The sequence below is a fragment of the Uloborus diversus genome, chromosome 4, assembly GCF_026930045.1.
Source record: "Uloborus diversus isolate 005 chromosome 4, Udiv.v.3.1, whole genome shotgun sequence".
NCBI lineage: Eukaryota > Metazoa > Arthropoda > Arachnida > Araneae > Uloboridae > Uloborus > Uloborus diversus.
In genome coordinates, this window is record NC_072734.1 from 74,685,469 (window position 1) to 74,700,935 (window position 15,467).

The following is a 15,467-nucleotide window of genomic DNA, read 5'->3' on the forward strand; positions in this document are numbered from 1 at the left end:
AAAGTTAGGAACGAAACATTTATATTGTTACTCAAATGTGCTGTCATCAATGCGTAATGCATGTGGTAGTGAAGAAACTGGGCTTGGTTAAATTTATACTTGTAGTTGAGTTATGGCTGTGAATGATTTTATCGATCGTTTTTGCGCCAACTTCAAAAATTATGTTTAAAAGTATTATCGATGGTGTTTAAAGAATAAAATTATTTTTCACTTTTTTGAGCAATTTAAGTCGGTTGTGTTTTTTTTTTTTTTCAAATTTTTTTTATTTTATTCTTTTTAGTGTAAATGTATTTTTGAAATATTAAGAAGTTACCATAACGAAACTTTACCTTATTTTTTTTTTATAAAAATGCTCCATACTACTACTACTAAAAAAAAACCATAAAAACACACCTTAAACTTTAAGCGATTGAAACTAAAAATTTATCTTTGTTCCTCCCTGGAATTCATTTGTGTGTTATTTTAATTATAACCATTTAAATATTACGTTTTCCCTAACTAATTTACATTTCACAGCATAGTTGCTTTTTATGCAATCCTGTATCTCCTTACTTAGCCCAAATCATCTGTTATTAGCATACATGATAACGATAAAAATACTACTATATTTGAAGCAAACCTTACCTAGTAGCATTGTGAAGGCTAAGCACATCCTAATCACTGCCTAAACCTCGCTTCCACGTTAGGTTTACCCCCACCATAGAGCAATGAAACTGAAGAAACTTGATTCTTGCTTCAGAGAAGCCTTCATTCAAAATTATCACCACAATTACTATTAATATTATTGTTGTATGGCACCAAATTTTTTAAACAATGGCCTTTTTAACCGACTTCAAAAAGGAGGCGGTTATCATAATTTAATCATTTAATTGGGAAATTGCATGAAATTTACTGTTTTTTGACCATACCTTTTTTTCTAAAGAACAAATATGGTCAAACAAAGTGGTGGGACCTAAGTTGAGTCATCCCCTATCCATTAAAAGAAGAATCATCAAAATCGGTTCACTAGGTGAGACGCTGTGAGTGGACAAACAGGAAAAAAAAACATACATACGGTATGAACTGATAACCGCCTCCTTATTGAAGTCGGTTAAAAATTAACTTTATAATGACTAGTATTTGTCATTGTTTTTAGCAACAATTGAAAAGTCTATTTCAAGTATTGTTTAGTTTTCTCGTAGTTTATAATCTGTTTTCTTTATTAAAATGTACAATTTCGCTGTGAATATGCCTAAATTAGGCACAGAAAGAACAAGAACATGGAGGAGAGAAAACGTGTGGGTGTTGAGACAATTCAGAATGTAAGGGAAAGAAAAAAAAAGTTCCACTTCTATCGTGTTTTTACGAAACACAAGTTTTTTTAAACTGTCAGCAGCATCATTAAAAAATGTGCTTTTAAATGACATTATCCTAAGGTGTTTTCGATCACTCTAGTATAAGTTTGACAGTCACTTTTTTTCTTACTCTGCACGTGGAAATGTAGATGTCTGAAAATACCTTCAAGCAGTTTGCATAAACTTTCAGCAATATGTAACAGCTGTATCTTTTAAAGCTAATTTCAACTTCAAGTTTAAAAGACGACGGAGAAAACATTTTCTTACGTGATATAAAAGAGGATTTATCGAAAAGATTTCTGTTTTGTGAATTTGAATTCCTTTTTTATAATTCATAAGAAAAATGGCTTTGTTAGATAGTCCGACAAGTAAAAAAACCCACTCTTGTGAATTCCCTTTTTTTTTTTTTTTGCTTTTTGTAACATGACATTAATTTCTCAGGAAAAAAAAGGCAATAGTTTGTGCTTTCTATACTGTTATGAAAAGGGGAGAGAAAAAAAAAAACAATTTAAAAAGAAAACAGTTTTAAGAAAGAGGGAGGAAAAATAAAGTGAAACATAAACTAATGGAATAAGAAGAGAATATTAAATAAGAGATGGATGTAAAGCATAGTCTGAAGAATAATCAATGAAATTTAGGCCTCAACTAGTGGTACCCGCATGGCTTAGTCCGTAGTTGAAAATTAAAAGATCATTCGGTTCGCCTGTATAGTTACAAATAATGGATGACGAATTTCTCGCCAATTAGCTATGTTCATTCGCTCTCCCATTCCACGTCATGATAATTTCGTAATTTACTTCTCCATCTTATGATAATTTTGCTCCGGAAAGCGTTCTTAAAATTGAAATAGAAAAAGAAAAAAATTGAATTTTCGAAAAATCGCTTTGAGGTGCACACCCCCATGCTACAAACTAACTTTGTGCTAAATTTCATGAAAATCGGCCGAACGGTCTAGGTGCTATGCGCGTCACAAACATCCTACAGACTTCCAGACAGAGAGACTTTGAGCTTTATTATATTAGTAAAGAAGATAAAAAAGCTCACAATTTTATGGACTAAGAAGCTTTGTTTGTTCACAAGTTAGACATTTCATTTACTTGTTTGATGCACCACTTTGTACTTAAACCTCCAACAAAACCAGAAGCTAAAGCAAAAAAATCTCTCTGTTTTTTTTTTGTTTTTGTTTTTTTTAAATTATTACACACACCAATGAAAATGTGTTTGCTGTTATATAACAAATGATGCATATTTTAAGGATATTTTGAATTTCGAAAAAATAAAACTGCTTATGAATTCGGCTACTGGTAAGACTTCACTAACGCACAGTTGGAAAATTATTTTTAATTCGCGTATTTCCGTGTCACAAATAAATCTTTTTCAATGCGAAAACGTTTTGAGCTTCTTTACGGAAACTAAACAGCAATCACAAAGAAGATTTGTGACTGCTGTCACTAAGTTAGTGTTTACTGCTTAGCAGAGAAATTCACAATCAGTCAAAATGTAAACTACCCTAGATTGAGTAGCGACTTAGCTATCTATCTGTCAACAACGATGCTAAATTTAATTTTTAGTTTTATTCTTCAACTTTTCGGAAAAAATCAAGAAGTATTATATTGGAAAGTTCAACATTCATTTAAAGTCTGACCACGAAAAATATGAAATTCGTCAATCGGCCAAGTTAAGACAATTCCATCTGAATGAATCTAGCAGGGTAGAAAGGAAAATAGGGATTGGATTTTGAGGGTTTTATAATGTTCTTACGGCCTTATTAATTTATTGCATTCCCAAAGTTGAAAATGAGAGGAAACAAACAGTTTTTATGGGAACAACGAAACGAAGATAAAATGTTTTAATTTCTTTCAGAATATTAAAAGCAAAATAGTCAGCTCAAAATTAAGTTGTAAAAAATAAATCAGAAATTAATTTTTGCAGTGAGAATATAGATCAAATATATCTCATAAAAAAAATAATGCATTGTACAAATTGTTATTTTCACAAAACTAATTACGAGGCAATCAATTTACGAGGCCATCAGCAACGAACAAACTACCACCTCTGTAAACTAATAGATCTGCCCATTTCCGCTTATAAACTAGATATTTGACTTTCCATATTATCGGAGGTCAGGCTGTAAATTTACGCGATGTGTTGAGAAATTTTCCTAGGTTAATCTTTTAAGCGTTTCATAAAATGTTTTCTTTAAATTTTGAAGGAAAATTTTCAATTTCATTGTTTGATGTTTTTTTCTCCCTGCGCTTGAATAAAAATCTTTCACTTTAATAGAAAATATTCACTTCAATTATTTCAAACATGCAAAGTTTTGTTATATTTATTGATTTTTTTTTTTTTTTTTGAGCAATCACGAATTGCTTAGTGTTTTCATTTGACTGTTGAGCGATGTCTTTTGATATTCCCCCCACCTTCCTCTGCAGTACCGCCGTCTCCCGATGCTGCTCCTCTAGCGAGCAGCGTCTCCAGGTTGCGCCCATATCCTAAACACACGCCTACATACGCACACACACGTCTACATACACACACACGCCTACATACACACAAACGCCTATACACAAACACGCCTACATACACAAACACACTCCTACATACACACACACGCCTACATACACACACACGCCTACATACACACACACGCCTACATACACACACACGCCTATACACATGAAAGTCTATACACACACGCACACACACCACCGCCTACACAGACGCGTGCGAACATATAGACACACGCTCGTGATTGCGAAAACATAATTTGAATTCAAAATGCCAAAAATTAAAATTTTCTTTTTTTCTTTTTTCTTTTTTTTTCTATTTAACTTTTCTAGTATTTCGAAAAGTACATCGACTTGCCTTATGTTAGTCAAAATAAAGACTGAGTTTTTTTTTTTTTTTTAACTTTCATGAAGCTCTTTGATACAGATGCAGCTCCATTGAAGCTTTTGCAGCTGATTCATATAAAATTCGAAGTTTTAAACATTAAACTACTATAAACAATGATCTTATTAAGATGAGAAATCTTACTTCAAAATCCTGTTATGAATAGGTCTCTGATCCAACATGAGAACTAGTAGTTAATTTTTATGCAGTAAAAGTTCTTCGATCTTGTAAACTTAATATATGTATGAATGTAATTAAATTGACGGCAATGTTTGTGATCCACTCATTTTCGGAAAAAAAATGCGAAGGAATACGATGTGGAGCTTAATTTGGACGTGCGCTCATGGGATCTCAGCACTTGTATTTATTTTTCCTTTTATGTGAATTTCAACAGATTAGACCAAATTAGGCTACTTAAGTGTGAAAAACCAGGTGAACCAAATGACCTTTTAATTTTCAACTACGGGCAAAGCCGTGCGGGTCTACTCTAGTGTTAAAATAAAATAGCTCTCATATTAATCGTCTGCAAGAACTAAATGAATGCTGGTGACAGGGAAGAATTAAGTTGTTAAAGATCGTGTTGTATCGGCGAATCCACAAAATGTTAGTGAAAAAAATAATTTATAATTCTGTTTTACTTAGCTTTGAAACTTCAAATGTTTTTTGTCTTAAACACATAGATAAAATCTTCCGAACGGTCGAAAAATTTTCGATTGCGAGAATACTTAGGTCTCGTCTCCATATTAGCAAGTAGTATGTTGTTTCATTAATACTAGTTTTCGCCCAGTGGCCGAAATTCGACCATATTCATAAATGAATATTTGAGAACTCTTATATGAATTTAACTATTTATAACATTTTTATTTATACTCTTACTCATGTTTACTGCATACCTGGAAATATAAAATTTTTCTACGTGCACACAACACCTAACAGTAATAATTTATTCCAATTTCACTTTTTGTCTGTTAATTTCACAATAAATGGATGAAAGAAGATATTTCGGTAATTGGTTGGTTTCCGAAATTAAAAAAAAAAAAAAAAACTGAAAGAGCATGCTTAAAAACATAGATCTGACCATTTTTTAAATAATTTCTTTAAGTTTAATATTTTAAAAAAATTACTTTAATTTTAAAAATCGGTGCTCTTTCATCGTTTAACACTTCTGCCGATGACATGACAAATGATGAAATGCCATTCAGTGTTGCCATTCACGGTCCAAAATATTTAATTCACATCTTTACTCACGTGTATTGGCAACGATATGGTTGGTAGCAAGCGTAGAGCGTAATTTTAATTCGCTGCTTGATTATCATAACGTGGAAACGTAGTAGAAAGATGCGGCAAAGTGCATCTTTTGTGACGTCATCAAGACCACGCCTTGTTTGAAAAATCGGACATTTAAAAAATTTATTATTAATTATTTATTATTAATTTATATTATTTTCGGCAAATTTGGCGAAATTCGAAACTTTGCTGTGGTAACCCTAGCAATGCAACTATGAAAAATTCGATCCAAAATGGCTAAAATTAAGCTGGTGTGTCGACCTATCTATGTAGCGGCTCTAGTTTGAAAGATCGGACATTTAAAAAAAATAATTAAAAAATAACTGTTGGGAAAATGAAAATATTTTCTGAGTCTACGTTTTTTTTTTTTTTTTTGCTGATTCTGTCAATTTCAGTGACTAAAAGTAGTATTTTTGACTGAAGGAAACAACCCCATTCAGAGTTAAGTTTATTCTACTGACGGAAATTTTGTTTATAGGCAACTCCAGAGCTCGAATACGCTACTTTGCGGTGATTAACAATACTATTGAAAAAGGTAAAAAATTACATTCCACGTGTTTTCTTTGGGGTAAATTAAAGGTTTCTGACAGTTTGTGATGTAATGTAGTTTCAGAAGAGTAGAAAAGAAAGCTTCCTACAAGCCTTTTCATCCGCCATTAGGCAGTGGCCCTATAGTTTATTGGAGTTGCGAATTACATATGTTGCACTTAAATTCCCGGAAAATTTGGGTTGTAACATTTTGAATTATATTTGACACTTCACAAAAGAAATTAAATGTTACAAAAGTACATTGTAACTGTGTTGAATTAAATCTAACATTTGAAAATTTATCTTGTAGCTATATTTTATCAAATGAGTCCTCACTTTCAATAATGTAATTCTTTTAAACATTTTTGTTAAGCAGACTCATATGTTTGCTATCTCTTTAAGAAACACAGTCAAAAGCAGAAACTGGAATTGTTAAGCACAGTTTTACAGTGAAATTTAGGCCCAATAAAAATTCTGAGAGGAAGCTCAAGCTTCCCGAGCCTTTTGGGAAATCAGTCTGTGCTTCTGTGTGAATAATACTTATAAAACGTCTACTATTAATGAGTAAGTTGCTTCTTCGTCATTAGAAACATAAATTTCCAAGTAATAAATGAACGAACTCCACTCGTGGCAACATAAAACTGTTCATTCGAAAACACTGGACGTCGCAATAATAGTACAATTTTTTAAAAAGTTCGTCTTTGTAATTTGTTTATGGTTGAGGGCGGTGCATAACTGATGTCTCACTTTTCTACATTTTTGACCCTCTCCCCCTTCACCACAAAGTTTCGCACTTCACCATACTCCCTCTTCCCTTTGTCACATGCCACGCTTTTTTTCATAAGCGTCCTTATAAAAAAATATATAATAAGATTGTTGTCATATTCTCCCTATTGTTAGACCCTCTTGTCATTTATTTACTTCCCCTTGTCACGAAAGGTTAGAATTTGACAAACCCCACCTTAAAGAGGGACTTCATTTGTAGTCAGCTCCTTACAAATAGACATTTCTCTGCTTTTTTTTTTTACGAATGCAAAAGAAAAATATTTCTCACGCTGACATTTGTGCCAAAATTTGACACCAATGGATAAAGTTCGCTAATTATGGAAGTTTTCCTGAATGAAATAATACGCAAAACTTCTGTACCGACAATATTCTTTGTAAAAGTTGGCATGACCTTTGCCGTTAGAAATATAAAATTTCCAAATTTCCAACAGTCAAATGAACGAATTCTACTCGCGGCAATTTATAATTGTCGATGCGAAAGGCAATGGACGTCGTAATAATACGCCAATTTTATCAAAAGCTTCACCTTGAAATCTGTTTGTGGTGATAGCAAATACAGGTATTATAGGGAACTGTTTTTTTTTTTTTTTTTTTTTTCAGATGGTGATTTTATCGAAACTGAAAGTCCTCCCTCACTCCGGAAAATGATTTATTTAAATATTAAAATTAAAATTTTAAGTTTCGCTAACAAAAAAAGTTTATAATTTTTTTTTCTAGTGGATTTAGGTTATTGGACGTTGGACGCCCTGACAATTTCTTCGTTAGGAGTATTTTTTAACCCGTAACAGGGTAGGTGAAAAGTTAGGACATAACAGGGGACGTGAGGTCTCAGAGACCGTTCTGCTTTCAATTTTTTTAAAAATCATGTAATTAAGATACATTCCTGTAAATTCCTTTAAATATTCTTCGCACTTTTGTTAGCACGGGGAAAAATATTTTTAAATTTTGAACTGAAATATACTCTTTCCGAGGAAATTTAACAAATGCCTAAAGATTTTTCGAGATAAATCATATGCTGCAGTAAATAATTTACTATTCGTAATAAAGATAAATCTATTATCAATTAATGATTTTATTTTAGTTGCTAAATATATACAGGACATTTCAATACCAGAAAATTGTTTCTATCACATTTCGGGAACATTTTGACAGCCCTATAGTATTTCACGTCGTATTTCCAAGAATAATTCAGCCTTTAAATGTCCTTCGAACATCATTGCGTAACTTTTGCAGACATTTCAAACAATTCTCAACCTCATCTAGAATATTTTGCATTTCTTCCGCATAACGCGGATAAGATAAATGAACCTATATCCGCGGTTGTAACGTTAAGAGTCATGTCTACTACTGCCGAAAATTGTAACACTGAAGGGGAGGAGCGGTCTCACAGACCGCTTCTAAAAATACAATGACATTTAAATCAGATGCGCGTGCCAAAACATCGTGATCGGCAAGGGATGTGTTCAAAGTCACAAAACAAAAAGCTATTGGGGAAAAAACATTCAATCAGGCAGAAAATAAAATAGGGGTGGTTGGATGAACTTTTAAGCGGTCTGTGAGACCGCACTTACCCTGTTAAGGGTTAAAGATCTTTCCAACCATATCAAATTCGAAAAAAATAACCATCCGTTCGCGTAGGAAGAGCAATTTTGGACGAAAATGCGTTTTTATTTAATATATCCGTTAATTAGGGTTCGATTTCAAAAATTTTTATTGATGACACTCAAACTCAGCAATAGCTACTGAACAAAAAAAGGAATGAAGCAAATCGGTTCACAAACAGAGGAGAAATCGGTACCGAAAGAAAACGACTTGCCTATTAATAGGAGAAAGTGGGGTAAAACCGGGAAGTCGGGAGCAAACCGGGTACCCCCTTCTAGCTTCTGTAAGCACTGCAATCGCGTGGACAAGAGAGGAACTACCTTTCACCTTGATGAAGAAGCAACGGACATTAAATTAGAACGTAATAGACTCGCTTCTTTCGAGTGGTTCTTGCTTAAAATGTTTGAACAAAACTACACTTATTATATTACGTTCCTGTTTCTGAAACAGTAAAAGTATGTATCTCGCTTTGTACAACATTTAATTACCTTCATTATTATTCTAAGTAATTGTCTGTAGTGTTCTGTATTATCATACGACGGCATTATTTGTGAAAGCTGTACGTACGAGGCAAAACCGGGGGCTAACCGAGGGGCAAAACCAAGTATCTCCCCCATACACTGAGAGAAAGATGCAGCCGAAGGAGGACAAGAGAAATAGAAAAACTGTCCCTTTGACTGGGGCTCCCTATACAGGCTTCATCTTCAGGTAACATTAGAAGAAAAGAAAAATGACGGAAAGAAGGTCTAAGATGGACGGAAGAAATAAAAACCTGAAGGAAAGTTAAATGAACCAAAGAAACGGCTACATAATAAAGGTGCCAAAAAGGAACAGACAGAAAATAAAAGCGTCCAAAATAAGAAAAACCGAAGGAGCAAATGAGGGATGAGTCCAGTGATGAGGATGATAATACTGCCTACATTTACTGCAATGAGCTTTACTCATACTCTAAGGGTGGTGAGAAATGGATCCAATGCATCCAATGTCGTCGTTGGGCCCATAAAAGCTGCTCTGGGGCCGAAGAGTCAGATAACTATTTTACTTGCGACTTGTTTCAATAGGCCATATATAACAGCAAAAAATTAAAGGTAAAAACAATTAAATTTACTGACAATTCATCAATATGTGTCCTTTTATACTTATTCTATTATGTTATAACAATAGTTAACATAGGTCACTAAATAAAACTTGAATTTTGTGGAAAATTTAAAAAACTAATTTTTCCATAGCAGTAACCTGTCTTCCCGGTTTTACCCCACTAGCGGGGCAAAACCGGGTAAAATGACTTTTTTTGCCAAAAAAAAAATAAATAATAATAATAACAATGAAAATTAAAAAAAAAAAAATGTTTTTGAAACTGTGGTTACATTAATAGATAAGTAGTGCATATTTTTGCAAAATTTCGTTCCTTTATGCTAAAAACTGCAAACCTTAGGGTCTCGGTTTTACCCCACTTTCCCCTATATAAAGATATCATTCAATCGAAGCTCTGAAAAGATGCAATTGAGAGAAATTGCTTTGCTGCAGGTTTCCGAATGCAAAATGTTCCCTTTTCAAAGATTCTCCTCTTTTCTCGAGACTTTGCGTGTTTTCTAACATATATATACCAGCCTATTCACTGATCGAGTAATGCTATAACGTCACCAACAATGAAACTTCCGCCATAGCATGCGTGATGCATTATTTCGTTGGTGAAGCACCGAAAACTCAGTAAGTTATTTCTCAGATACCTCGCTGCATCACCCAGCTTTGCACGGTCTACCTCGAAAACAAAAGATATGTCAAGTGACGCGCATTCAATAAATAACAACTCTAAAAAAAAAGAAAAAAAAATCTGCAATATTTCCCAACGATCGTGAAAAAATCACCCAAAAAGGAAAATTTTTAAACCTCTGATTACAGGAAAATCCTCAAAACAAAAGTCAGAGTTTTATTTGTTCATATTCGAGAAAAAAAATGGCAACAGATCTTTTTTCTCAATGATTTTCTTCACGCTACAAATTTAAATAAAAGCATTGTTCAACAATGAATTTCTAATTGAAGGCTTACTTACATTTTAGCATGGAATTAGCTAAAAGCAGTTACAATTCACGTTTTAATTACCTTGGAACATTTTATCTGATGCAGAAAAATCGGGGGTTTCTACGGATATTTTATTCTAATTTTTACGAATATTTTTTCGCTCTCATATTATGGAAAAAAACGCCATTTTTGAGTCCTAAAATTAAAATTCGAACGGTTCGGTTTTCTTATGGTGTTTGGAAACCTCTCTACGTTCCCTCTCCGGTCCTCGAGTACTTCCGTATCAAATTTGGTCGAGGTCCGATGTAAACTGTGGATTTAGGAAACATACACAAATACCTAAATAAAAATTCTTTGTTTTATTTAAAAATAGATTTGATAATATTTTTTTGGCAATGTTTGACATGCAGGGAAAGGCTTTATTGGGACCAGGCTGAACTAGATCCGGTCACTTAACTGTTTTACTGGTCAGGCTGTCATTTCAGGGGAATGAAGAAACGAAAAAGGGGTCGTCAATGAACGCTACCTACTGGAGCCCAGGGTTAATCCACTGGAGTTAGGGTTAAAATTTCAACTTTCAAACTATCACGAAACAGACAATTGCTTCGTTCAAATGTAGAAGCAATTTTCACCCAACATACCTTGACGGCAATTTTCTAGAGTCTAAATATTATGTTGCCAGACCTCTTAACTCAATAACGCCCTCTTTAAGAATAATATAGAAGAATTAATTCTGTGGATGAGCTCAGTAATGATATCAAAATGCTCAAATAGTGTGATTTAAAATTCAATAAAAGACTATATTTTGAAGACATCCTTTTTTCCCTAAGAAGTGCCATTCTTTTTCCTAAGAAATACTATCCTATTTTCTCGATTTGCGTCACTTAGCTTTAACGAAGAAAGAGTAAAAGGAATTCGATTTTTTAGAAACGTAAAACGGATGCTATTCGATACTGTCTTTCCCTCTACTTTTACGGAAGAGGTTGCTCACATAAAAATGGCAGTAAAAAAAGAAGGATGGGGATTAATTTATATTTGTACGCAACATCGTTTTAAAAGCAGTTTCTTAAAACCTAAAAGGTTCTTTTTCCAACTTTGTTGCACACTTTCTGAAAGAAAAAAAAACTCATTTAAAGTGGTAACTTGTTCTGGGAATTGTAGACAACTACTTTTCATAGATTTCCCTCTGCTTCTCGAAACGAAAATGATTTATGTGAAGCAATAATTATTTTCTATGCATTAAATTTTTTCAATGCATTAGTGAAAGCAGTGCGTGGATTCAAACTATATATATATATATATATATATATATATATATATATATATATATATATATATATATATATATATATATATATATATATATATATATATATATATATATATATTTTTTTTTTCTTTTTTTTTTTGTTAATACGAGTGATAAGTTGGTGAATAATGTTCAAAAAATATTAATTTTCACTTATGTGGAATCAACTACTTAAAACTTATTATTTTATTTGAAGGTTTTTTTATAACTGAATTTAAAAAAAAAATAAACAAATGCGTTAACCTTTTATGTGTATAATTTAAACGACAGCCAATCAGCTTTTGCTGTCATCTAACAATTCAAGTACGTATAGCACTGAACTCCAAAAGTTCTAAAAGCTCACACTAAAAATATTGTAACAATATTCTTGGTTGAAAAAAAAACGGATTTTTCTAATTGATTGTCTTTATTTACAGTTACAAAAATATGAATTAAAAGTAATTAAGATGTTTTTTGGGGGAAATAAAACTATAAAGTCTCAATTTTGTTTATTGACATTAAAAGAAGAGACATTTCGTGTGAAATAATCCTTTCCCTCTCAGTGACATTAAATTTATAAAAGGAAAAAATTTTAGAGAATCGTTACATTCCAGTGGCAATTAATCCGTTACTTCGGCAGTGTCTATATTTAGCCAAATTAAAACGCATATCCAAGGACTTCTTAAGGATTGTTTGCGGGTTGCAATATATGTGTCAGATTTTCATAACAATAAACTTAAATTATCAATAAATAATAAACGAATATTCAACCCATGATATGCTTGATAATGCTTTATAACTCGAAAGTCGTCCGTCAAGGTATGACGGGTGAAAATTGCTTCTCTTATTCTACATTTGAACGAAGCAATTAACTGTTCGGTGATAGTTTGAGAGTTGAAATTTAACTCTAAATCTCCAGGGGATTAACCCTAAACTCCAGTAGATAGCGTTCATAGTTGAGCGCTTTTTCGTTTCTTCATTCCCCTGAAATGACAGTCGTACCAGTAAAACAGTTTTTTTACCGAATTCGGTTCAGCCCTGTTAAGATAAAGCATTTCCCTGCATGTTTAACATTACCGAAACACTTTATTAAATTATCATGCCGTGACGCGAGTTTCATTGTTGAAACACGCGGGTTACTCGATCATCGGCTGTTATACACTCAAGAACATTGAAAATAGTGCCTCAAGAAGGAAACATTGGATTGAAGTGAAATTTAATATACAGAATAATATAGGTGAGAGATATACTTGATTCCCAAAATCAAGACAATTAAACAAATACAGGCTAAGAAATGAGACAAATACAGTGCTACTTCAATAGCGCGTTGTACCCCCTTTTGCTGCAACACAAGCCGCAACACGATCCCGCATTGAGCTAATTAAACGTCTAATGTTATCCTGAGGAAAATATACCCACAAAATTTGTACAGCCACTTCTAAATCTTGCACAGAGTAGCACAGCGGCATTTGGCGTTTCTGCCGATCCCATACATGCTCTATAGGGAACACGTCGGGGGAGCGGGCTGGCCATGGAAGAGCCTCAAAAGGACCTAAGAAGTCTTGAGCACCTCTAGCTGCATGCGGACGTGCATTATCATGCTGGAAAATTGTCCCTGGGAGACCATTTAGGAACGGTCCTAAATGTCTTTTTAGAATTTCGTTAACATAACGCTGACCCGTTAAGGTTCCACATACCACAAATACAGTTGACCGGCTATCATAGGTTATGGCCCCCCAGACCATTATACCCGCGGTTCGGGCAGTGTGTCACTGTGTCATGCGATATATAGGATAGGTGGAATGGTACTTTTCTCCAGGGCGCCTCCACACCCGTGCGCGGTAATCATCTGACCCCAAACCGAACCAGGACTCATCACTGAACACCACCTTTTGCCAGTCAATGACATTCTACATCGCTCTGTCTTCGCACCATTATAGACAAAGATGCCCATGTTTTGGTGTTATGAGGAGTGCACGAAAAGGACTCTTGGACTGCAGATTCACTTCCGCTAGGCGTCTAGAAATGGTTCGGGGAACAACTGCTACCCCTACGTCTGCCTGTATGGTGGAACGAGTCACTGTGGGATTTACGAGCGCTTGCCGGACGATCCTTCGATTTTCTCTTCTCGTCGTCGTCCCGGTCGCTCCCCGACTTTTCGCACGTAAGAACCATTTTGTGTCCACTGCCTCCAACAGTTTCTAACGGAACAGTACGAACGATCGACCTAGGCTGCAACACGGCTCGTAGACCAGCCCGCAATTTTCATGATCAAACCTCTCTCAAACTCAGTTAACTGTGAGAAACATTTTCTAACTCGCCTACCTCGCATCCTTCACTCATTAAGCTTCTACAACAATCGGGATGTAATCGTAACATTTATAAATCTCACATTATGCAATGGTTTATATAGCACCTTTTTCCCCATTGCACCGATATTGTGGGTAAACGGTCATGCGCATTGAAACCAAACTCATTTGCGTATCAGATGTCACTCTTCTTATATGCTAAGTTTCGCGATTGTACCTTCCTTCTTTCTTGGGGCGCTACTTTCAATGTTCCTGAGTGTATATATGAGGATTACAAAGACTTCTGTCTTGCAAACAGTACACTGTTGAGTAATGTGTTAGATTGTAATCACTCTTTTGTTTCTTTCAGGAATGCAGTGCTATGGGTGGACCGTCCGCTTGGTTTATGGATTGTACAAGTAAAATGCATTTTCTATTATAATTTTAAAACAATTTTATGTTAATTAATCTTTAAACTACAGAGTAAAACAAGGGTGAGTCTAAATGTTAAAGACTGCGAATCAGAGGGTACAGGGTTCAATACACGAGACATTAAGGATAGACCGCGAACATATGGCGTTCGTGCTCGTTAAATCTGTGGTACTGAAACTCCATTGGATGGTAGCTAAATTGTTCACTGTTGGTGAAGGGGATATTGGAGAGGCTATTAAACCTAAAAAAGAGAAGTGTCCATCCCTTTCATACTCATGTTCAAATCGTTGAGGGAGACTGATTGCAGCATCTCTCAACGGTTAATATAGTACTTTTGGCGCTTGACCCCCCCCCCCCTCACGTTCCTTTTCGGATGCCCAAATACCTCCCTGCCAAATTTGGTCGAGATCCGACGTAAAATGTGTATTTGTATAGGGAACATACATACTTACACATATACACATATATTCTTCTTTATATAGATTTGTTGGTTAAATTTTTTATGTTTTTTTTTTTCAAGTATACAACTTGAACATCGTAAGCAAAGCATCGGTGTTAAAAAAAATCGTAAGCTAAATTTCGATGAAAAAAAAATTAATTCTGATAAATCGATGGTAAAAACTTCGATGTTTTTACAAAAACATCGACATCGACCGCTAGTACATGTATTGAATTCACAACGCTAAAAATGAAGCGAAAGAAAAAATCTTCCATCACTTTGGGTTGATGAACATGCTTCATTGTTCTTTCTCAGGCTGCTTCTAATAACTTGAAGCAACGGCAGTCTTTTCTAATTATTATAAATTGCTCCCGGCTGTCTGGTAGCAATAATATAACTAATGCAACGCTTTTGCCGAAGATCAAAATGAGTTTCGCGTCTCCGTAATTGAATTAACTTATGCGATCATAATAAACAAGTAATTAATACTGATCCTTTGGAATAAAAGCAAGGAAGTGTGATGACTTTAAGATGTGACGCAAACATTTATATCTTAATTACTAGGATTA

General features: G+C 34.2%; 1 protein-coding gene across 1 annotated transcript in view; it reads left to right on the top strand.

Annotated features, from left to right (window-relative positions):
- Nucleotides 1-15,467, top strand: part of LOC129220636 (potassium channel subfamily T member 1-like) — a 173,994-nt gene that overhangs the window by 41,395 nt on the left and 117,132 nt on the right. Inside the window, exon 5 of the mRNA XM_054855066.1 lies at nucleotides 14,398-14,446. Coding sequence (XP_054711041.1) covers nucleotides 14,398-14,446 — 49 coding nt within the window. The remainder of the gene's footprint in view (nucleotides 1-14,397; nucleotides 14,447-15,467) is intronic.